Raw genomic sequence first — 23178 nt, 5'->3', positions numbered from 1 at the left:
CTGGAAACACTCAATTTGCCAGATGTGAACTATTAGAAGCAGATGGATGCTGTTCCTGAGAAATAGAGGTAGTAAGATTGATGCTTGCAAGGATGCCAGTTGTATTCTGGACACTAATTTGGGCTGGCAGGAACACTGGAAATGTTAGCTGGCATGGAAGCTGGTAATCAGAGCATTGTCTCAGGTGGACAGAAGTAGAGGATTAAGGTCTTGTGTACCTGAGATGCTTCCAGCTCTGCCTGCAGGGTTCCATTGGATCCCATCTGATGCATCAGTTGTGAGGAGGTTACCAAGTCCCTTAGAAGAATTCTCTTGAAACCATTGGCTGTAGGGAGCAATGCTGTTGGTTAAAGAACAGATACTGGTTTGTATTTAGTGGTTGTTTTTTTTATGGAAACCCCCCAAAAGAAACATTTTTTTTCCCCCACTCTGTAATGATGAGCTCATCAGTCACAATAGTAGTCATTTCAGGTCTTCATGTGACCAACAGCCACTGTTGCCTTTTTGCCCTCCTAAAATGTCCTTGCACCCAAATCTGCACCTTCCCTGCTAATATCAGGTCCCTGTATTTTCCCCAGGCAGGAGCCCCACTCAGTGTCCTTATCCTCCTCTGCCTTTCAGCTGCAAACACCATCTCTTTGACTATGAGTCTTTGTCTGACTCTTTTCAGTCTTGTTTGGTGCCCTGGACAGCAAGGCTTGTGCCTCTGCAATTTGGGGTGGATCTGGTTGGTCACAAAGTAAGCTGCTTGTGGGCTGTGATGAAGCTGGATCTCAAACCTCCCCCTTGGAGCAAGCTTTGCCGTTCATCCTGTGTCCTGCATTCTCACCACTGAAGCAGTAGCTTCTCCTATGGTGGGTAACTGCAAGCCCTTACAAATTAAATTGCCCTTCAGGAGTGCCCTCTTTGGGGACAGGTTACTCTGAGGCCTATCTTCTTGTGCTGAGAAACCTTTCCTGGTTGAGGGCTGTAGAAGAGGGTGATGCTGTGTGGCTGCTCCTTTGCAGAGAGGTTTAAAATTTGGAGCACAAGGATGGAGACGTGATGTAGGCTGGGTAAGTGTGCTTGCTGCATGGCACAGAGACAGAAAGACTGAGAGTTTTAAGCAAGTTTTAAGATGTCTCTGGTTCTCTCCCATACTCTTTTCTACATATTTATCAAGTGTGTTTCCCAGACTTCCTATTTGTCCATATGTTTAACAAATCCTTCAGGTTCTTAGCTGGAAACTTTGGTTTTGACCTACCTGGAGCGATGTCATCTTGGAGAGAATCCTGCAGCCCTCAGGCCAGCAGTGTGTAGGACAAAAAAAAAACCTAGACTGTTGAAGTGGTGCCTACTTTTATGAGAAAACTGGCAAAAGACTACAGTCTGTGCATGTTGTCTCGACGTGGAAGACAGCTTGGCCCTTCTGGAGGGGATTCTTCAACTGTTATGTATATGCAACCACTAGGCAAAGACAGGGAGGGGGGAAAAGTCAGAATCTTAGTCATTCAGACTGTTTCAAAATAAAGCCCTGCATTAAAATGGGCTCAGAAGACACTAGCTGGCACACAGAAGAATTGTTCTCATCAGCTTCATTCAGGCAACTGGATTCTTTAAAAATTAAAATGACTCTCATGTGTTGCTTCCAGTACTGTGAGCTCCTTGCTCACCTTCCTCCACCTGCGTTCCTCCTCCTCCTCCTCCACACTTTAAGCTGTGCTCCTGGCAGTGAACAAGGTTCATAAAGGTGAAGTATGTGTTATCTTAACTCTCCAGATGTGGAAAGCAAGGGGCAGGCATGTTGAGTACTGTGTCCTGAACAGCACAAGGCTCCTTCAGGTGGGAACATGAGCTGGGGCACTGCTTGAATTTCACCCCTCTTCTGAGTCTTGCCTGGTCCTGGCGGCCCCTTTGATGAAAGAGCCCTAAAGCAGTGAGGCTGTGCTGCAGCCAGGGGAAGTGGATGTCTTTTTGAGCCCAGGGATTGTAAACAGGGCTCTTTCGATAGCTATTTCGTAACAGGGATCCTATTTCAACACTTTGGGGATTTCTTTTTTTTTTTTTTTTTCTCCAGGGTTTATGGAGTTCAGCAAAATTCTGCACAGTTGCGTGTGCAGTGTACTACGTGGTTTCACCCCACCACAAAAATAAATCACCAGGAGCTTGCTCTTAGACAGCTGGATGGTGAAAGACAGGCCCTTGCGTGACTAAGGACAAGAAAAAACCCACAGCTTCCTACGATGAGGTTCCTGCTACAAAGCACCAGCAACTATTTTTGCCTCTGTGCCCAGACTGCACTGAGAGCTGTGAGCCTAAATGTTACATGCAGAAGAATAGAAACAGTGAATTGCTGTAACCAAAGTGAAGAAACACTTTCCATTAAATAAGGACTACCTCTGTCTGTAGAAGAAACACCTGGTGTTTTTCCAGCAGTGCAGCAAAGATCTTCATCGTTCTCCTCCTTTCCCTCCACAAAGAACATGTACAGTCTAATGCACTTCAGCCTAGTTAAAAGTTGGCTCCTTATTTTTTTTCTCTCTCCAAATGTCTCCCATTTATAGCTTTCCAGCATTTGGCAGCCGGGCGCCAGCGCATTCCCGTGCGTGCTCGTGCCAAGGCAGGTCAGTGGAGTTATACTTGGCTCTAGCTGGCACCCTGACTAGCTGCTGCATTCTGTGCCTGGCAGCTGAGCAGGGCTGTGAGCTGCTGAGAGCTGTGCCTGCCCCTGGGAAATGGCAGCCTGTCCTTCCTCACAGTGGGTGTTGGATGGAGGTTCCCAGCACCAGCATAGACCTGGGGCAAGCGTGGTGGCACTGGGCAGTGCATGGCTGCAGTGGAAATAGATTTCAGTTCTCATAGTTAAGATTTTCTTGAGCAGCACTTGATGGTTTCTGGTTTATTCCAAGCTGGTGGCAAGTGCTTGCCCTTTCCCTTTGCTCCAAGTGTGCAGCTCTGCAGGCTGTCCGCACCCTTGCCAGCTTTCTGCAATCCTCCCTCTTTCCTCAGGAGCAATTTTGCTTCTTGTTGATTTGCTGTGAGGCCTGAGGGCTTCCACTCATCTCCTACCTCTCATCTCCACTTGCCATTCCATCAGATGGTCCCCTGTGTTCCTGGCACTGATGTGGTGGCATGGCAAAGGAGCACCAGCTCCTGAGACTGTCCATGCTTTGTTCATTCATCCCTGTTGGCACTCCCGTGTCTCCTTCCCTCTGGAAACTTGGCAGAGCCAAAGAAGACAATATTCACAGCTATTGCTTCCCAGCCCTGGGGCAGCTATGTCCCACGTGAAGCACTGCTTGGTGGGTGCAGTCTGGAAGGGGGAGCCTGTGCTGAGTGTAACCTCTGGATGGGAAAGGCAGAAAGATGGACAGGTTAAAAGTTTTACCTCCTTGGGGATGGAACTAAAATCTCTGCTGGCAATCTGGTGTGGTTTTATTGGGTGAGGCTTCCAGCAATGTGTTTACACTTTGCTCTGTAATAGGAGGTGAGGGATTACCCCTCTCTGCCTGTCTCAGGGTGAGCTAATGCCCTTCTACTCCCCGACTGCTTAATCAAAAAGCCCTGGAAATTCAGCTGCCCCATCCCTGGGAGGGCTGAGCAGGATCCACAGGAAAGCAGGAGCTCACTGTTGGTCCTTCTTCTGTCTGCTGCCTATGAAGTAAGTCCCTGGGGAGGTGCCCAGGGCTCTGCTACCCATGCCTGCCTGGAGCTGGTTGTGGCCAGTGGGTTTGATGAGGTCTGTGTGGGCTTGGGCTGATGTGAGCTCCAGTGTCTCCACCATGCTCTTAATCAATGTAACACAGCTTGGCTTTCTTGTGGAAGGACCTGCAGTTGATATTGTGTGCCAGCAGCCCTGGATCTGAATCGAGCCAATTCCAAGCTAAGCTGACTGATGCTGCCTGCAGAGGAGCTGAGGTTGGATAGCAGCACATCAGTGCAAAGGAAGCTGTATCCCAGAGCACTGAACTTTTAGTAGAGGGGCCAGGACCCATTCATATTGCTAACTCCATATGAGGTAGTATGGACTGTAGCAGGCACCCCGTGCATATGGTGGGCCTCCAAGATGTGGAAGCATCTGTGCAGTTTTATGGTGAGTGGGAGAAGCAAATGAGAGCTGGAAGAGACAGAGGGAGATGATGGTTCTGTGCTTGTCCTGGCTGAGGGTGGTGATAGTGCTGCGGGGATGCATTTTTCTGTGATCTTGATTTCTCACTTCTGTGCCTTTCCCTTGGTTACCTCAGGCTCTCACAGGTCTGCCATGATGCTGTAGATCACCAGTCTCATGCTGGCTGTGGAAAGTGCCAGATCTTGCAATCCTGAAGTCCCTTTGCAAAGCAAGGTGTGGACCTCTGCAGTGATCTTCCTGGGGTCCCAGTGGACCTGAGGACAAGTGAAGAATTTAACTGCCTGCTTTCCCTTCCCAGCACTCCATTCCATCCAAGAAGCAAAGCTCCTTTCCTCTTACTTTCCTTGCCTGGGGTTTTCCCTATCTCTTACATGCTTTCTGCCCTGAGGCTTGCCTTGCAACTTGTTTCCAGACTTTTCCTGGGTACCTGGTGTGCCTCCTGCAGGAACAATGAGGAAGGGAAGTCTGTACCATTTGCAGCAAGGCTGCTCTGTCGAGTGGGCTAGGGAAGAGACTTCATAGGGAGAGAAGGATGGGTGTGCAGGATCTGCCCTTCCCCTCTGATTCATGCCTTCCAGCTGACCAGAGAATGGAGAGGGGAAAACGTGATGTGGTGCCAGTGGGTGGATGCTCTAGGGCTCCAGCAGCTGGCCTGTGCCCTTCATGGTGCCATAGTGACTCTGGTTTTCCTGCTTTGCTTCTCTACTGCTGTGGGGACGCTGCAGTGCTGCTGGATGCATGGCATTCCTTTTGCTCATCTGGCCCTCACCTCCTGGCTGCTACATGTCCCCAGGCTGTGGGGTGGTGCTCTACACCCTGTTTTGTGGTAGTTTTTATATTCTGGTGTTATATAGGATTGCAATATGGGAAATTATCTCTAGCATGATCCCTGTCTTAATTCCATCTCCCTGAGCCTTTCTGCCTTGCTGGTGCCATATCTTGAGGCCTTTATAGTAGGGGTGAGTCAGTGAATAGTGAAATATAAATGATATTTATAGCTGTCTTTACCTGGCAGCTTGGAAATTAGATCTTGGAGATTAAGCCTGGGAGGTAATTAAGGTTGGTGAATTTATTGTTTTAATACTGCCTTAAAATATTTTACTTTGGGCAAGAAAAAGTTTTCACCTGAATGTCCTTTTTCAGTGCTGAAATCATATTAAATTAGCCAAACCAGGTACTTTTTAATACCCAAGATACTATTGTGCACCTTACCTGAGAATCCTTGTGCTCCCATTTTCCTCTGCACACACTCAGCTTGCTGATTATATACCATCAACTGTGGCCTGGTGCTTGAGCTTTCCAGAGAGGGAGAAGATATTTAGTTGTAGCAGGCTTTCAGAAATGCCTCCCTCAGCGAGTGGTTTGGGTGCAAAGTGGTTTTGGGACCCCTCTGGGGCTGACTTCCTCTTCCCAAGTTGGCAACAAACCATCTCTGGGAGTTTGAAGTTTCTCCAGCAGAGTGGGAAATGTGGAGGAGGAGAGTGGAGATGAGTCTTCTCCCTGTCTTGTGCTGAAAACAAAAGTTGAATTGGTTCAACTATGTCATGCAGCTTCACTCTGAGGTGGGTAGACAGCTTGCTTCAGGTATGGCAAAGCCTGACAATGGCTGTCAGCAGGAGCTGGCTGAGGTCTTCAGCCTTGCAGAGTCCAGCTGCCATTTTTCCTTTTTTTTTTTCCTTACTTTTCTTTTTTTTTTTTTAATTAAAAATTATTACTGAAAAATGGAAGAAACATCACCTTTTAGAAAGTTTTAGGATTTTGGACTTCCTATCTGTAGAGCTGCTGCGGGCAGCAGGTGTTGCTCATCTCCAGCCTAGGGAGCACTGGGGTGAGGAAACTACCAACAGTTCTGGTAGGGACCCAAATTTCTGGAGTTCTCACCCAGTCTCAGTCAGCAGAAAGTTGCAATTCCATATTTTTTTACCACATGTGTATATGCTGAAAATGGCTGATGAAAAGGCCACTGAAGGAGGCTTTGTGCTCAGCCATGCAGAGTGCCAAGGCAGCTGGGAAGCTGCACAGCTCTTCAAAATGGAGAGGTTTCCTCATCTGAAGTTTGGAGGAAAGTTGGAGTTTAAATTCTAGCAAACAAAGTAACTCATTTCAGTGTGTGTAAAACATTCTCTTTTTTTTCTCTGTTAATTTCTTTTTGTAAAAGCCTTTCCCTTTAAGTCCCTTAAAACATTAAAAATATCCTTTGGATTTTAACAGGCTTTAGCGTTTGCATTGAAATGTTAATTGAAATGGATACTTATCTGCTGATCTTTCTTCTTGGTAAATCAGCATTTTCCAGTTCCCCTCCTCTCCCCCTTCCAGCCCTCCACCCACCTCCAGGAAATAAAGAAGTCTTAGTGGAAAGTTCCAAGGAAGCTCTGAGGTTTCAGTCTGGGGGTCAGCTGCTTTCTACCTGCCTACAGGTGCCTGCTCTAAGACCCAAAATCATTGATTTTTTTTTTTTTTATCAGTCAGTGAATTTGGCCAGAGCTGTTTGAGGTTTTTTCCTTTTGTGTCTCTGTGGTGAGATTACACTTAGAGAAAAGCTCTGAGATTAGAACAGTCAAGGTTTGTGCTCCTTAGTTTAGTTATGCTGGAAAACTTTAGCATTATTTTCTCCCTGTCCTGGTTGGGTCCTAAAGAAGCAAGTGCAGTGCAAGGGATGTGATTTGCCTGGATTTTGTGTGAAATCTGCATTCTTATCTTTAAATGCGTAGAAAGCAGCAGGGTTGCTGCACTTTGCCTGCTGCTGGGGCTTCTCTGTGGTGCTTTGTGGTGTTTGGTGTCTCCAGGCCCTGGCAAGGAGTGAATATCCCAGGTGAGGTGGCATTCCCCCTGGAGCTGCATTGCAGCTTGGAAAAGGATTGCCACAGGGCTCCCCATACCCCAGCTCAGAGCTTGCTCAACCCTTCCCCATGAAGTGCCTAAGTGAACTCCTGCATAAGCTGTGGGGCCACTCTCCTCCATCAGACATCACTTAACAGTAGCCTTCTGGTTTTGTGGTCAGTGGAGTTTCTTGGTGAGCTCCAGCCCTCTGCCAAGGGCTATCCAAACTCAGAAGTGCTCTGAGGCCTTTCCTGCCACTGTGTGGGTCATGGCAGTGCAGGGCTCATCACCTGCCCCAACACTTCCTGCCAGCAGCTGTGGCTATGAGCTGTCCACAGAGGCTTCCTGCTCAGCTTGGGCTTTTGGACACCACTGAACCTGGCATCTTTAAATCCCACCTTTTCTATGAATGGAGGAATACAAGGGCAGTTACATATATATATATATATATATATATATATATATATATGTATATACACACAAGGGCAGAATACAGTGCTGTGTGGTGCAACAGGAGCTGGGGTAGGGACACTGGTGGGCACATGCTTGAGGTGGGCTGGTTCATGCTGTCAGACCAGGGCTCCAGAGCTGCATCAGTCTCTGCTAGACAGAATTTTATTGTTAGATGGGACAGAATGGAAAGGCACATGGTCATGTTTCATGTGAAGACCCTGGTTTAGGCAGTTAAGCCCCATCCCTGGAAGTTTTTAAGGCCAGGCTGGATGTGGCTCTGGGCAACCTGATCTAGTGTGAGGTGTCCCTGCCTCTGGCAGGGGCGTTGGAACTAGATGATCCTTGAGGACCCTTCCAACCCTAACGATTCTATGATTTGCAGTGTCTCATTTTCCACCTGTCTGCCATGGAGCTGCTCTGATAGACAACCAAGCAGAATGAAATCCTCCCTCGCGTGTCGACAGAGATCTCTCCACATTGGCCTTTCTGCTGACGCTGCTGACTTGGAAGATGGGGCTTGTGTTTAGGGAAGGAACAACAGGGAAAACAGTTAGCAAGAAGTCTGATGCAAGAGGAGGGTCATGAGGTGGGTGTTTCTGACCAGCAGTGTTCTCCCAAGTGATAAGAGTGCAGCTTTTGCAGCCCTGCCTGTAGCTCAGATGCCTCCTGTTTTGTCTCACCATGTTTGGGCCTGCCACAGATTTCAAACTTTGCATTAATTTCAGGGAAGGAATGTCCATCGGTCTGTTTTTCCTCGTGTGAAGTGGGGAAGGTTTTTAGGAGAAGGAGGGGTTGAGGAGAAATCAGATAATGAGGTATTTTGGGGCAGAGCTAGGGACAAGTCATCCCAAGGTTCTGGCAAACGAGTGGGGTGGCGTAGACACCAAGTCTGTGACCTGTCACTGGCATGATTGACAAAAGATTGCCTTGTGTGAAGCACCCTGTGAGATATGAAACTGGATCTGGCTGGAGTGTTTGAGCACATCCCTCCTCTCGCTGTGCCTCTGCTCCTCAACACACAAAACAGGGCAAATATGTTGGTATTTCTCCTCTGTTGTTTCCATTTCCACATTGGAAATGAAATCCCAGGACTTTGCAGTCTACCCAGTGTGTCTGTCTCTGGATGCAGCCTTCCCTATGGCAGTTCCAGAGATGGTTGTGGTGGTGGTTCTGTGATCTTTCTTTGGCACCAGGCTGGGGTAGGTGACACAGCTCTTCCCTGCTTCCGTGCTGAGGCTCCTTCCAGGGGTACATCCTTGTGTGACACAGCCCCAGCTGTGCTGCAGGGACGTTCCCACGGATGGGATGGGGAAGAGGAAGTGCTGCAGACCAGTGTCACCCCCCAAGTATTGCTGCTCTATTTCCAAGCACATCTACCAACAAGAGTCACTTCCCCTGGTTGGGTTGCCATGGTGAATTATGGATGCCATACTGGGGTTTTTTTGGTGGTGTTAATGCTGTGCTCCTAGTACCTGCATGGACTGCTGCAGCTTTCAGTGCTCATCTGTGCCATCTGGGACCTGCCTACTCAGCATAGAGACTGCAATTACCAGAAATTAAGGGAAAATGGATGAGTAAAGTACTGTAAAGAGAATGATGACTTCCAGGATTCAACACCAATGAATCAAACATAAAAAGCATTATATTATAATCACCCAAGAGCAGGCAGAAGGTTCCATAGCTCTGTGAGGAGGTTGTATAAATGGAGATTGCTTGGTGCTCTTCTCCAAATCTGAGGTTTTCTTTTCCTTTTTTTGAAGTAATAAACTCTCTCCTTTAGTCTCTACCAAATATATTCTGGACAGGCTTAAAAAGGAGGGAAAGCAAACAGTGCTTTTCAGGGGTTGTTTGGGCCATCCAAAGATGGGTGGTAATTTTGGATCCTAGTGTCTCTTACTGGAGTTGGGTTTTGGGAAGGTGCAGTTTTGTCTGCCCTCTCATTCCCTTCTTAGTGCCTACAAGTAGGTACCCAGAGCTATTTGTTGCTTTTGGAAACATGCAGACTTTTAATGTCTTAAAACGTGACTTTTTTTTTTTTTTAATGCTGTTGGAAATGTATTTTGTAGATAAGAAAAGACAAAAATCACTGTAGGAGTAGGGTCTGGCTTGACCAGACAGAGGGGCCTCTCTGGATACAAGGATTTCTCTTTCTCCTTCTATGACTCTTTCACCTTTCTGCTGCAATTAGCACATTGTGTTGGTTGTGATGGTGACAGAAGCAATTAGAATCTCCCATTCTCTCATTGCTGATAAACAGACAGTCTTTAAGTGATTTCTGGGGCTGGATGATAAAACAGGAGCTTCTCATATTCAGGAGCTTGTAGGGGTTAGACACGTAGGGCTGAGTGGTTCCTTCACTAGGAATCCTAGAATTCTAGAATGGTTTGGGTTGAAAAGGGCCTTTAAAGGTCCTCTTGTTCCACACCCCTGCACTAAGCAGGGACAGTTTTAACTAGATGAGGTTGCTCAGAGCCTTGTCCAACCTGACTTTAAACATTTCCAGGGACAGAGCATGCACAACATCTCTGGGCAACTTGCTCCAGTTCCTCACCACCCGCATCACACAACATTGCTTTCTTATGTCCAATCTGAGCATGCAGTGCCTGTCATGGCCTTTATTGCTTACACTGGAGATGAGCATAGCTGAGGTTTCTGCTCAGAGAATGAGTGGGGCCTTGGGCTGGAAACATCTCCTCTGGGCTGGAAATGTCTCTGCGCTGTGGAAGCTTTTTGCTCAATTGCTTTTGGAGGACCATTGCACTGGAACCAAACCTGTGGATGTGAAGCTGCCATATCCTGTGAGCCCCTGCAGGCTGGCAGATCCTGTCGGCTCCCCAGGTTTGCTCTGTGTGGTTTATGAGCAAGCACCCAGGCTAGAACAGACCAGGGTGTGCCTTGGTGCTAGGGCTGGATGTGGCAGTGCTAGGCAGAGGGATGTGTCATGCCAGCCCTGTACCTACTGCCCTCTCCATGTGAGTGAGCTATTCACAGGCTCCAGTGTCTCCCTCTCTAATGCTTCCTGTGATTTCATAGGAAATGTCTTTTGCAGTGGCAGCTGCTGCCAATTTTTGTAGCTGTTTTTTCTCTGATCTGATCTCATTTAATTTTTTTTTTCTGGTCTATTGCTGAGCAATGCTAAAAGTTTTCCATCAAGTTTTCACAATCCAGCCTCTGTGATGCCATTTCCTAGCACTGAGGAGGTCAGGATTGTCTCTGCCTCCTGATGTGTAGAATGCACTTGAACTCGTTCCTCGTACCAGAGGGCCTGGGGAGAAGCTGGGCTATCAAGAAACCACTCAGTTGTGCTGCCCTTCAGCTCCCATTACTGTCTTTGAAGATCCAAGCATTACATGGTGCCATACCAGTGGAATCTTTCCCCAGGCTTGACCTCCTGAGCTCGGCATCACCACCCTTGGGCTTGGAGCTTGCTCTGCCTTGGTGCTTCTGTTTTCTTCGGGAACAGTTCAGGGGGATGCAGGGAAAGTGCCTCCTGTAGGACTGCAGAGAGACTAAACATTGATAGCCTGTGAGCTGATGCCAGATGTTGTTCTCTTTCCCAGACTGTCTGTGTGGCAGATGTTCCCTGAACCAGCTGACTCCAGGGCACAAGGGTGCTTTGATCTGCAAGAGCACATTTGCAAATCTCTGGTTTCTGTGGTTCTCAGCATACAACCATGTCCCTCAGGAGGCTGAGGTGCTGCCATGACAGAAGGTGGCTGCTGGACCTGCGTCCCTTTCCCCCTGCATTTGAGGATCAGTGGGATGCTGTCCTTTGGCTGATCAGATTTGGGGAAGGATTCTACTTCCCATACAGGAGGCTTGACTAATGCTCTCTGAACACATGGGAGTCAGAGTGAGCAGTGCATGTGAATGTCCCCATCTGGAGTTCACTGCTGTGGTGACAGCAGCATGCCCGCCTGCCAGCAGCATTACCCCTCTCACGAGGGATGGGGCTGACAGGAGTTTGGGAGTGTGGAATGAGAGCAGGCTTGGCTTGGGCCCATCTTTCCCCCATGGCAGGCTGCTGCCTTCTCTCAGCAGGGTGGCTGTTGCTCTCACAAAGAGTCTCCTGTGATTCTGCCGCCTCTACCTCAGCTCAACTCTGAAGCCTTTTGTTGAACTTTTTTTTTTTTTTTTCCTTTATTTTTTTTCTTCCCCTTGAGCAGTGTCAAAAGCTGACTGTTCTGCTCTGGATAATGGACATGTCTGGTGTAGATGTGGATTAGGTCAGGTCTTGCTTGCTAGGCCAGGAAGGAGGAATGTGGTTTTACACCAAACCTCCGTCACACAAGCAGAGCAAATCCTCTTGATAAGAGAAGAGGGAAACTTCCCCTGCCCCAATGCCTGCAATTACAGCTGGTGGCCTGGCTCCTGATCTTGTGCAAGAGCAGAAGAGTTTACTCTCCTTGCCTGGGTGTTTGATCACGCTCTAGCCTGTGTTGATACATCTTGCTGTTCAGTGACATGAACCACTCCAGAAGTTGGCAGAGATCCGTTTTATCTTTGCAGCCACGCAAGCCCTGGCACTCAGTAGTGGGCAGCCTGGGTTTCAGAGCCACTTGACAAAAACAAATCCCACAGTCCCCCAGCTGCAGAGGACTTGCTGCAAGAGTAATCCTGTGCCCTTCTGGTTCATCGTTACTGGGGAATGCAGGGATGTTGTGTTTACCATTTCACACTGACATTTTTCTTCCCACCAGATCAGATTCAAATGAGAAATAATTGATTTTTGGTTAGTTTGTGTTTGGTTTGTGTGTTGGGGTTTTTTTTCCCCCCACCTTTACAATTTAGAGGGCAAAGCTTTTCCACTTTCTTGTGGAGAAGAGAAGCAGCAAAGTGGTGAACACTTTTTACCCTTATTACCCTCTGCCACTTGGCTTGAGGGTTGTTGGGTTGGTTTTGTTTTTGGTTTTGGGTTTGTTTTTGTTTTTGTGTTTTTTTTTTTTTTTTTTTTAGAGACTCACAGGTATTTAGGGACCTTGCTGCTCCACCAGACACATCCTTCTGGGGTTGTGCCATCTGCATGCTGTATCCCTCTGGCACGACACCATCAGCTCTTATTTGGGCAAAGCCCTTCCTGAATACTCTGCTGAGCAGACACATTCCCCTCTCCCTAGGATCCCCTGCAGCCCATAGCAGCACTTTTAATTGATTCAATTAGGGGATTATCTTAGGAGTTTCCTGTTAATGAAGGAGCTGTCTGGCAGTGTGTTAGCTGTTGATACAAAGCTGCCTTTGCAAGGCTCCCTCACCCCGGGTGGCCCCACTGGCACTATCGCTGGCCTGGTTACTGGACAGCTCAACCCTGGGGACAGTGTCCTCGTGTTGTGCCCAGGCCTCCAGCCACAGCCAGCTCCAGACTCACTGCCCAGATGTTTCTGGGTTAATAAGAAAAAACACCTAATTGATAAGATAAATTGGTGGTGGAGATAAATGGTGATAAATGTGCCCTATCCTGAGGTGCTGTTGTGGGGAGCCCGCTGGGGGTTGGATAAAGTAGGGTTGGGATCACCCCCTGCTGCTGCAATGGAATCCATGGAAAGTGTGATCCAACAGCTTCCACAGAGTAAAAGCACAACAAAATGCTCTCAACTGCATCCACTCCAATAGTTTCCTTTTTTTATTATTTTTTTTTTACTTTAAGATTCTGTCACAGATACTTTAAAATAATCTTGGAAGGGGAGAAACAATAGAGTTATTGTTGCTTTTTCCTTCATTTTTCTTCCTGACCTGGCTGAGCACATTGCTGAGAGCGAGACTTGGCCTCTCTGTGTTCTCCCATGCTCCAAAGGGCTGTGTGTCTTTCTGCCCTGTCTCCCCCTCTCCCCGGGATCTTGGATGGCCAGACAATCACCCCTTCTGGGAGCGTCATGTGAGCAGTCCTGCTTGGAGCTTGGATGGAAACCCTCACCGCTGAGATGGATTTCTGGGAGTCTTCCCATGCCAGCTGCCTCCACTCTGCTGTTCCTTGTCTGCTGGGGAGCACATTTCCCTGCCATGGCCAGGGAGAAAGGTCAGGAAACCTGCCCTGCCTCACCTTGTCACTGATGTGCCTTGGTTTCTGCAGACCATCATCTGATGCCTGTCTGTGTGTGTCTCCCCCAGGGCTTGTGGCCCTGCTGCACTTTTACCCTTTTCCCATCCCTTTTCCAGAGTTGTGCCTGCTTTCCTTTGCTTTCCTGGGCAAGAGCAGTGTAACAACCTGTGCAGCAGTCCCTGTGCTGCAAAATCCACAGAAGAAAGATGGGCTGCAAGGGGTGCAGGGAGCCTCAAAACCTGGAGACCTGCCAGCTGGTTTCCTCCAGGTCTCTGATGGCATCTCTCATGCCTGCAGCTGATCTTTTCCCATCAGTTTTGTGCTTTTATTGTGGTGTAGTGCTATGGAAGAACCATCAGTCCGTGACCCACAGCCTGGATTTCTGCAGATGTAGGCTCTAGAATCTTGCTAAGGCAAACTGCCTGCCACAGTTACAGCCAGCACTGGGGTTGTTTTCTTTGGAGTGGGTTTTCCAGCTGTTCATCAACCACAGGCTTATGCCTAGTAAAACTGATGAACTAGTATTTGCTGCTGCTTTCTCTGGAGCTGTGTGATGTGGCAGCCAGACTGGATAGGATCCATGGAACTGACCCCCTCTGCCTTGCTCCTTCTCCCCCTTCTCCCCTTCCTGTGTGTGCCTGAGGGTGCTTCAGGCACCTCACAACCTCTTTTTCTTTTTCCAGCAAGAGAAGAGAGAGCAGCTTGTGTGAGTGCACAGGCATAATGGCACCAACCCACAGCAGGTTATGGTCTGGATGAGGTGGTACTGGTGACTCTGGGCTGGGCTGGAGCAGAGCAGGATGGCTGCAGAGAGTCCTCAGGCTGCCTCCTGCTTGCTGAGCAGCTGCTTCACAAGGCACTTTCGGTCAAGCAAAAGGAAATGGAGAACCTCTGGGCTGAAGTTCTGGCCCAGTTTGGTGGGATCACATGGTTGGGAGCAGATCTGGCCAGAGGCACAGCCCAGGCACGTGCCTATGGGAGAAAACAGCTTGCACCAGTTGTGCCTTGGAGGCTCATAGTGCTCCTGGGAGTGAGAGATCCTCAGCTTGCCACCAGAGCTGAGAGGAGAGGAAAGCTTCCAGTGACTCAAGTGTTGCATCGCTTAACAGCAATCAGATGTGCAGCGTTTGGGACTTGTTTTGTTCTCCCTTCGCCAGTCACAAGTTTTCCTGAGCTATTCCCTGTAGGAGGAGCAGGGCCAGAGGCATTTCTCTGCTGTAGTGCATCCCGGGTGTTTTACAGGGTAATGGGGATGTGGTGTCATCCTTTATTTTCGTGGGCTGAGGGAAGAGCCAGGAAGCTGTGGTGTGCTCAGGGAGGCTGCAGAAGCAGTGCTGCCCTGGGAGCCTGCAGTGCCTCAGGAAGGTGAGCCCTCTGTCAGCCACCCTTGGGCTTGCTTTGTGGCTGCTGGGAACATCACTGCCATCCCCTGTTGTTGCCAAGTCTGAAGTAATTTTCTTTGTTACGAACTCTTTGTTACAAACTCTTTCAAACTTATTTTCAGAAGAGGCTGTAAACATGGTTTGTTTGTAGTTAGTGTCTCCCCTAGTTTTCAGTTGTCTTGTTTTCCTTTTGAGGAGAATATTTGATAGCTGCTTTTGGTTTTCCTGTTGTCATTGGGAGTATTAGGGGAAAGTGTTTTATTCCTTCTCAAAATGTAGGAAAAATACCTCCTTCTTTCTGTCTCCCTCTCCACCAAACCTCAAGAATTTTATCCCAGTGCATTTGAGATCCAAGAAAAAAGAAAAGGAAAAAAAAAAGGCAAATGTAGCCTGTGCAGGGGTGTGGAGAGCTCTGATGACAAAAAGAACTTGGCTGTAGCATTACAGCACTTTAAACAAGCTCACCACTTAGCAATAGAGAAGTCCTCAAATCATCAAATGGTTTGGATTAGAAGGACTTTTAAAGGTCATCTAGACCTCTATCTCTATGAAGCACACAGGGACATCTTTAACAAGATCAGTTTGCTCAGAGCCTCATCCAACCTGACCTTGGAGTCTGCAGCCTTTAGATAGGAACCTCCTGTAAAAAGCATGTGGAAAAATAGATGCTAAAGAATAAGAACCATGAAAACCAAGGAGCCAGGTGGGACACATCGTCAGGGGGTGTGTCAGGACTGCAAAGCTGCAGTGGAGAAGGGTCTCCTGATATTTCATGGTAGAGCAGCAGACAGGAGGGAGCATGTCTTTTGTCTTGCTACTCAGTGGTGCCCACCCTCCTGCCAGGCTGGGTGAAGGCTGCCTGCAGATGCCTCTCCAGGGATGAATGGCTCAGACTCGCTGGTTGCGTAGTTTCCTCTTTGTATTAAATACTTAAAATCTTAGTTGGGCCAACGGAGAATGGCTGTTTAGACTTTGTAGGACTTTGAATAGACAATTCCTGGACAGGTTGTCTCCAGTGCTTCCATAAGTGTTTGCTTATTTATGCAGAACGAGATAGCACCAACAGGAGAGGGCAAGACCTGTTTCAAATAGCCTAGGGACCAGTGAGCTCTTCAAGTGATGTGAGACAGAGCTCAGATCCATGCTTCAGAAAAAAATAGGGCAGAGTTTGCATCTCCCTTTTCATTCCACAGGAAGGGATGGTGGATGACTGGGTGTGCTTTCTCCTCGTATGCTATTAAGCACTGTAGCAGCTCCAAGGAAGCTTTGTGCACATGCTGAAGCACCAGTGCTGGCACTCAGCAAGAGCAGGAGCTGGTTATCATCTCTCTTTGCTGACTAGACGTACTAAGTGCAGTTGCATCAATCAGGAAATTATTTGTAATGCTGAAGATCTCATACAACATTCTTCCCTCAAAGCACAAAGCGTTCTCCAAACTTGACATAACTTGATGGCCTTTTGCAGGCAAACATGAGTTAGTGCTGAGAGTCCAAGTTAGCTGTAGTCCAGGAACTGTCTGAGTGCTGTGCTATGCTTGAGCTAATCAGCTTAAAATACGACTTTCTTTTTTTGAGCAGATTCTAAAATCTAGTGACCAATGTCCATCAGGATGAAACTTACTAGCTGCAGAAAAACAAGTTACATAAATCACCCACACTGAGCAGCATCAGAGGTGGGAAATGTCTTTGAAATAGTGGATGTGGCCCTGAGGTCTGGTGTTTCTGGCACTCCTTTGGCTGTGCTTCTTCCCTCGGTGCTGTGGGCCACTGTACTCTGGCTGATGGTGCTGTGTAGGATGTCTCAGGACACTCTCCTGGAGAGAGTGGGTTTGTGTCATGCAAGTTAGTCAATGACTTTAATCACGTCTCTTGCGTTTCCTTTTCCAGATGCAAATGCTGGACAAGTTTCCAACGGAAGGAGGGCAGAAGGACCCCAAGCAAAGGATCATCCCCTTTCTGCCAGGTAGGCGAGGGGGCTCCCACAAAACCCATGCTGGTTTTGGCATGGCAGGAACTTTTTCCTGGTCTGCATGAGCACATTCGTGCTTTGCCTCTTATCTGCTGAACCATCTGAGCAATAGCAAGTCCTTGGCCTGCACCATGTCCATGAAAACCTCTGTGTCTCTTAGCAGCGTGCCCAGCGAGTGTTAAACCCCTCTGTCGTTCTTTCTCCCTCCAGAGTTCATTAGTGAAGGACTGCAGCTAAGGAACCACTTGCACAGCTTCTGCCAGGAGCTACCCCAGCAGCAGCTTGCTCGTTTTCAGAAGGGGCCTGGCAAGCACAGCACAGGGCTGAGGATGATGTGGGCCTCCCCAGGAACTGCTCATGTGCTCTTTTTCCTTTCCCATGCAACTCAAAGGGCCATCTGGAGACAAATAACAACTGAGTTCCATACATTAAATCAAGCTGATTATCAGCTTTGGCTTCCTCCTGGAGTGTTTAGGAGTGGTTGCTCAAAGACAGGATTTCTGTGGCATGATGTGTGCCCTGTCAGCCAATGTGCAGCTGAGTGCATGGCCAAGGAACAGATGTAATGGTCCATTGCAGACTTTGTGGTGCAGGGGATTGCTTGGAGCTGTCCTTTGGTGCTGCTGCTGCTACAGGGAATCAAAAAAAAACCCAGAACCCTAATATGCCTTGCAAAAATAACCAGCCTGAGGGAGCCCTGGGAGTCTTTCATGCACCCATAGCTAATGGCTTTGACCACAGAGTTGTCTTTCCTCCCACCCCCAAGTAGCTAATGGGCATATTTAGAAATGTCACGGTACCATAATCACTTCCAGTGACTGTCAGGTCTGTTTAGTGCAGCCCTTTGTGCTGTGCTCTGCCTCCTGACTTTTCCACAAATATAAAGGCATTTAGTGAGCTGAGCTTTGCTTTGCTCTTACTGGCATGAAGAAAATCTTTTTATATGCCCTTTCTGAGCAGGAGAATCTTGCCTAGGTTTCCTGTGGAGGGATTTCTGGTTCTGGCTTGTCCTTGCATTGTAACACCAGCAAAAACAAGGCACACCTGACAGTAACACAGCAGAGAAGCCCTTGCTGTACAAGCTTTCCTGTGGGCAAAAGGAGTGAGGAGGAAAAGTGGAAGCCAAAGTGGCAAAGGACATAACTTGGAAAAATGGGATGTAGAGTTTGGCCATGCTGCACTTGCAGAAAATTCCCACCAAAATGCTGATTTTTGTGGAAGGGAGTGGTGGGGCTCGGAAGGCCTGGTTGGAGCACTGCTTCTCACAGCACGCTCATTAAGGTTTGGTTCTTCTTCTTGGTGCTGAAATAGTTTCCCTTAGCTATGAAGTGTGTCACGGGGATTTCCTTTGGAGGAAAAAGAGAGTTGAAATTGCTGGAAAATAAAGCCTGGCTCTTGTGTAAGAAGGCAGATTTGGGGAGTTAGGATGACTGTCCTCTGGAGGAGCTTGTGCGTTTGTGCGTGTCCTCTGCAGAGATGTTAGTCTGCTCTGGTCTCCTTACAACAGGATTAAACAGCACTGTTCTCAGAGGTAGTCACATGTTGACCTGGAAAACTGCTAGTCCATGCTTCTCCCACAATTTTCCCTTGACATTTCATATTTGCAGTGACTTGTGATTGCTAGAAGAGACAGACTACTGATGCCTAAGAGCTGCCACCTGCAGCTTTGCCACTTGTGACAGCACAGGACAAGGGGGGGTGGGTGAGAAGATGCCAGTGTGGGATGGTGTCCTACCTCCAAGGGGGTGATAGCCACTGGAAAGACTGATGATCTTGCATCCTGCCTGTCCTCATGGCACAGCTTCAGAAATCCTCTTGTTTCAGGGAAGTGGTGTTATTAAGAAACGGGAATTGTGTTGCCTTTGTCCTCCTTCCTTTGCTGCACAAGACAGAGCAGTCAGGAGCTGGTGGCTTTCTCTGGTGCAGGACAATGAGCTGTAACCTCCCTAGTGAAATGGCTTGCAACCTGTGTCTGCTTCTGAAAGAGAACTTCACTTGGAGGTAAGGGAAGATTCTCTTAATAGCTGCTGGCAATGCTAGAGGATGGTTTCTTTCTGGAGCTGTTCCTGTCCTTCCCAGTTAGGCAAAGCAGTGAGTTTTATTACTTAGAGCTGAACTCAGACTTTGTCTCTCTCTTCCTGAGGTGCCACCTAGGTGAGCTTGATGCAGACAACCTGGGTCCCTGCAAAATGTGGCTCTAGCATGCTTAGACTTGCTAGGGGTTTGGTGATGTGCAGCTTCTGGGAGTGCTGTAGTTTGCTCTCAGTCCCATTTTGAGCAACATTTTTAGCATCTGAATGTCATTACCAATGGAGATTTGGCTCCAGTGGCTTACTGAAAGTATGCTGCTTTCTGGGAAGCCTGTTGTAGAGTAACATTAGATGTTGTGGCCACTGCAGTTCTCAAAAATGTCTCTGGCAACCCTGTGCCTCCTGCAGCTCTAGCTTTTTTGGCAAAGCCCTGAGCATCCCAAACTCAAGGTCACCACCATGACCTGAGAAGGTGCCATTTGGGTTTGTCTGTCAAGCTGGTTTCCTGGAATGGGAAGAGTGTTCCATGACTACTCATTGTTACAACATTCAGCCCACAGGAGTTCTGTTTGCTTTGTGTTCCTTTGGTTTGTTAATGTTTGCTTTGAGGATTTGATTTCTTGGAAATTTCTAGAGACTTTGGGCCTTTTGAAGTAGGTCTGTGATTGTATCAGAAGAGGCACTTGTAAGTGCAAGTTTTCCAGCCCACTTAGCTCTTCTGAAGTGGAGTCATGAAGCTGGGTCCTCCAAAGCAGAGCAGAGCAATTACACTTGAGGTTTGGGCTCAGGGGTTGTCCTTTCCCAGGTGTTGGCACCACATTCATCCCATAGCATGGTGTGGTGAGGTCAGATTTTGCCTAGCAGGACACTGCAGTGCTTCTGCACCATGGCTGAAAAACCTCTACCACCATATAGGGGAATTTGAAGTGGATTCTTGGCTACTTTTGCTGGCGTTAAGCCACCGGCACAGCCTCCTCAGCTTTATGTGGTGCTGAGGCTGGCCCCTCAAAACAGCTCTGGAAGCCTGGCAGCACCCAGCCCATGCATGCCATCGACTGTGGTCCCTAGAGCAGAGTCAAGAGCAGCTGGCAAGAGAGAAGAGACCTGTCACTGGCCAGTCTGGGGGACGCCCTTCTGGGCAGCTCTGTCATTGCCTGCAGGAGTCCACACTAAGGGTTACACCCATGCTGGCTGGGAGGTGATGGTATGGAGACCCCAGGAAAAAATGAACTAAGAAAACAAATGAGCTCAGTTGGTCCCACTGTGTAAGGGCTGTGCCAGATCTTTCAGGAAACAGCTTTTATAAGGAGAGTGGAGCCTTCCAAACTTTGTGCAGCTCAAGTGGCCTGGAGCAGATCCTGGCCAGTCTGCTTCGCTGGAAACGTGAGCCTCAGCAAGGAGGGGTTGCCCGAAGCTGAGCTAACTTTGGCTGTAAATTTGCTTTTTAGGAAGCTTTAGCTACAGACAATACCAAACTCCCAAGAAGGGAGGAGGAGGAAGGGGGGGCTTGGTGAGGTCATTTTAAAGTGCAGAATTATGGCTCCTTTCTACTCCCCTCCCAGCCTGCTAACCTGTTCAGCATGGCCATCAGTGCTACCCAAAAAATGTTGGGGCTTTCCTGACAGAACTATTGTGGGGATGCTAACAGCTTCCCACAAGGACCCCATTGAAGGAGATGGAGAACAGTTCATCCATTTTGCAGCTAAAGTGCCTGACTTTCCTCAGTCTCATCACACCCTCATCAGAGCTGGAGGTCATCAAGGGTTCTAACTCCTATATTCCGCTCTAGGAGGAAGGACGTCTCTGCTGTAGCACCGTTGGGTGGACAGTCCCAAGCTAGCTTGCAGCCCATTATGTGTGGTTGCCTTTTCTGCAGGCTTTCAGCTAACTCTGCTGATGTGCAAAGAGTATTACCCCAGCAGACTGCTGGGACAGAGCAGTTGTTCTGCTTGTGACCCAAAGCTGTCTTTAAACAAAATATCTTGCATCTTTCTCCATCACATGGCACTGTAGGCTATGGAAGCAACGGCCTTGGGAGCATTTTGCTCCTACTCCAGCAGATCTCCAACCACAAGAATGTAAGGGGCTGTCTTGATAGGGGCACTCTTTAGATCAGCTTCATTTCACAGCTGTCTGGGTCTTCATGCTTATGCTATAGCCAGGACAGTCCCAGAGGCCCTTGGCTGATTCTCCTTCTCTTCACCAGGATATGTGCACAGCCCAGGACTTTGCCAAACAGATGCTAAGTGCAGGGCTCCTGGAAACACCGTCTCCCACACCCACTTCCCCATCTTAGGAATAGCCCATGTAGCTGACTGCTCCATGGGCTGGGATTCATTATGTGTACATTTGGAGCTGCCTTTTTTTTGAAGTGAGTTTGGAACCCATGCCAGGGAAAATCTGGATGTGATTTGAAAGGTGCAGAGCAGTGAATTCTTTCCGAGGCAGTGGGGTGGGGGGAGCCCTTCAGGGTAAGGCAAGAGGCACAGCTGGTTTTTCACTCTAGAAATACCTGGCTTGGTTTGCAGCCTGGATCAGCAGAGTAATGTGTTTCGGTTCTCTGCCCCTCCAGCTTGCTGGAGATCCAGTAACAGCCTTTGGCTCAAGAGGAGCCTCAACTATTTCACTAGCTGAAATCCCTCAGGCTTGATTTTTTTCAGGAGCTTGCTCCCCAGTATAACTTAGCTCTGCCTGGAGAATTCCCACAAGAGGGAATCATTGGCAGAGCTGTCTTTCCCTATGTGTTTGTTTGGAGAGATTAACTGCTCTTGTGGCCTGCCTGCTCTATTTCATACTGCTGGAGACCCAAATTCCTTATCAGTCCTTTCCCCAAGCTCTCCTCTGATACTTTTCAATCCTTGGTTGATGGCTGAGGCAGCAAGGGTCGTGCTGCACTGTTGGGGATGGCACTGTTTACAGGAAAATGCTCCCTGGGTGAGGCACTGTGTAGGACAGTTGGGACAACAGCTGTTGTGGGACAGTGCTGGCTGGCCTGAGGTTCACAGGAACATGCTGGATGGATTTGTTGCCTATTCATCATGTTGGATGAACTCCTGCTGCTCTGTGTTGGGCCTCTGGCCATGGTGGATGGAAGTAAGTAGCAGTGGTGAAGGGAGAGGAGTGGTGGAAGAAGGAAGGAATTCAGCTGTGTAGTTGGTACATAGAGCTTTGGAACTGCAGGACTTCACATCCCAAGAGATTGTGAGCTCTGTCCTCTGACTGATAAGAGTTTCCAAACAGCATCAAGGTGCTCTGCTGTTTTTTTCCAAGTTTATTGCAGCAGGGTGAAGATCACCAGCTGCCTGCCATCAGTCCAGAGCTCAGGGCAGTGAAAGACAGTAAAGAGAAGGACTAGAACAACTTGAACATCTTGATCACCAGAGCTGAGCAGATGGTGCCAGGTGGGTCAAAAAGAGAGTGAGGGAAGGAGTCAGACAGGAGAAGAGAAAAGCAGATATGAGTGCCCACAGCTGTCCTTCCAGGCTGCTTGCTGAGTCTCCCCCTGTCTGCCTTGCCACTGCCCAACTGGGGAGACAGAATGTTTGCTGTCTACTCAGAAGCCTTTCAGATGTGGTCAGATGTTGACTTTGTGGCAGGTTGAGATCTTTCTGTTAGGTTTCCCCCATCCACAGTCCCCATCTGAGGACCAGCTGGTGGTCCCAGTGCTGAAGTGCCTGTACTGGTGTTTGCTTGGCTGTAAAAACAAACCAGGGTCAACAAGGAGATAAAATGAGTAAAGGAATGCTAGAGTTGACTAGGGGAGCTGGAGGCATGGATTTTTCTGCTTTGCTGCTCTTGAGGTTTTTACCTAGCAAAGAAAAGATGAATTGGAAGCAGTCTCTGCAGAGCACAGCTGGCTTTGGCTGCAGCTCAGGTGTCAGCTCAGTGCTGTGTATGGTGCAGGATGGACACAGTCCCTCACCTATAGAATCATAGAATTGTTTCAATTAGAAAAGACCTCTAAGGCCATGAAGCCCAACTGTTAACCCAACACCACCATGGCCATTAAGCCATGTCCTGAAGTGCCATGTCTACATGCTTTTTGAACACCCCCAGGGATGGTGGTGTTCACTACCACCTCACTGGGCAGCCTGTTCCAATGCTTGATCACTCTTTCAGTAAAGAAATATTTGCTGATATCCAGTCTAAACCTCCTCAGTGCAACCTGAGGCCATTTCGTCTCATCCTATTGCTCGTTACTTGGGAAAAAGAGACCAACACCCACCTCACTACAATCTCATTTCAGGTGGTTGTAGAGAGCGGCAAGGTCTCCCCTCAGCTTCCTCTTCTCCAGTCTAAACAATGACAGTTCCCTCAGCCATTCCTCCTAAGACTTGTTCTCCAGGTCCTCCTGCTTGGGGCTGGGAGAGGCTGTTGGG

At 48.4% G+C, this 23178-nt stretch overlaps 1 protein-coding gene across 1 annotated transcript in view; it reads left to right on the top strand.

The window, feature by feature from the left end:
* Nucleotides 1-23178, top strand: part of SH3PXD2B (SH3 and PX domains 2B) — a 72664-nt gene that overhangs the window by 16545 nt on the left and 32941 nt on the right. The window contains exon 3 of the mRNA XM_054389179.1: nt 16688-16763. Coding sequence (XP_054245154.1) covers nt 16688-16763 — 76 coding nt within the window. The remainder of the gene's footprint in view (nt 1-16687; nt 16764-23178) is intronic.

The sequence above is a fragment of the Indicator indicator genome, chromosome 18 (genome assembly GCF_027791375.1).
Source record: "Indicator indicator isolate 239-I01 chromosome 18, UM_Iind_1.1, whole genome shotgun sequence".
Classification (NCBI taxonomy): Eukaryota; Metazoa; Chordata; class Aves; order Piciformes; family Indicatoridae; genus Indicator; species Indicator indicator.
Note: the sequence above shows the minus strand (reverse complement) of the source record. Positions and strands in the feature narration are given on the sequence as shown.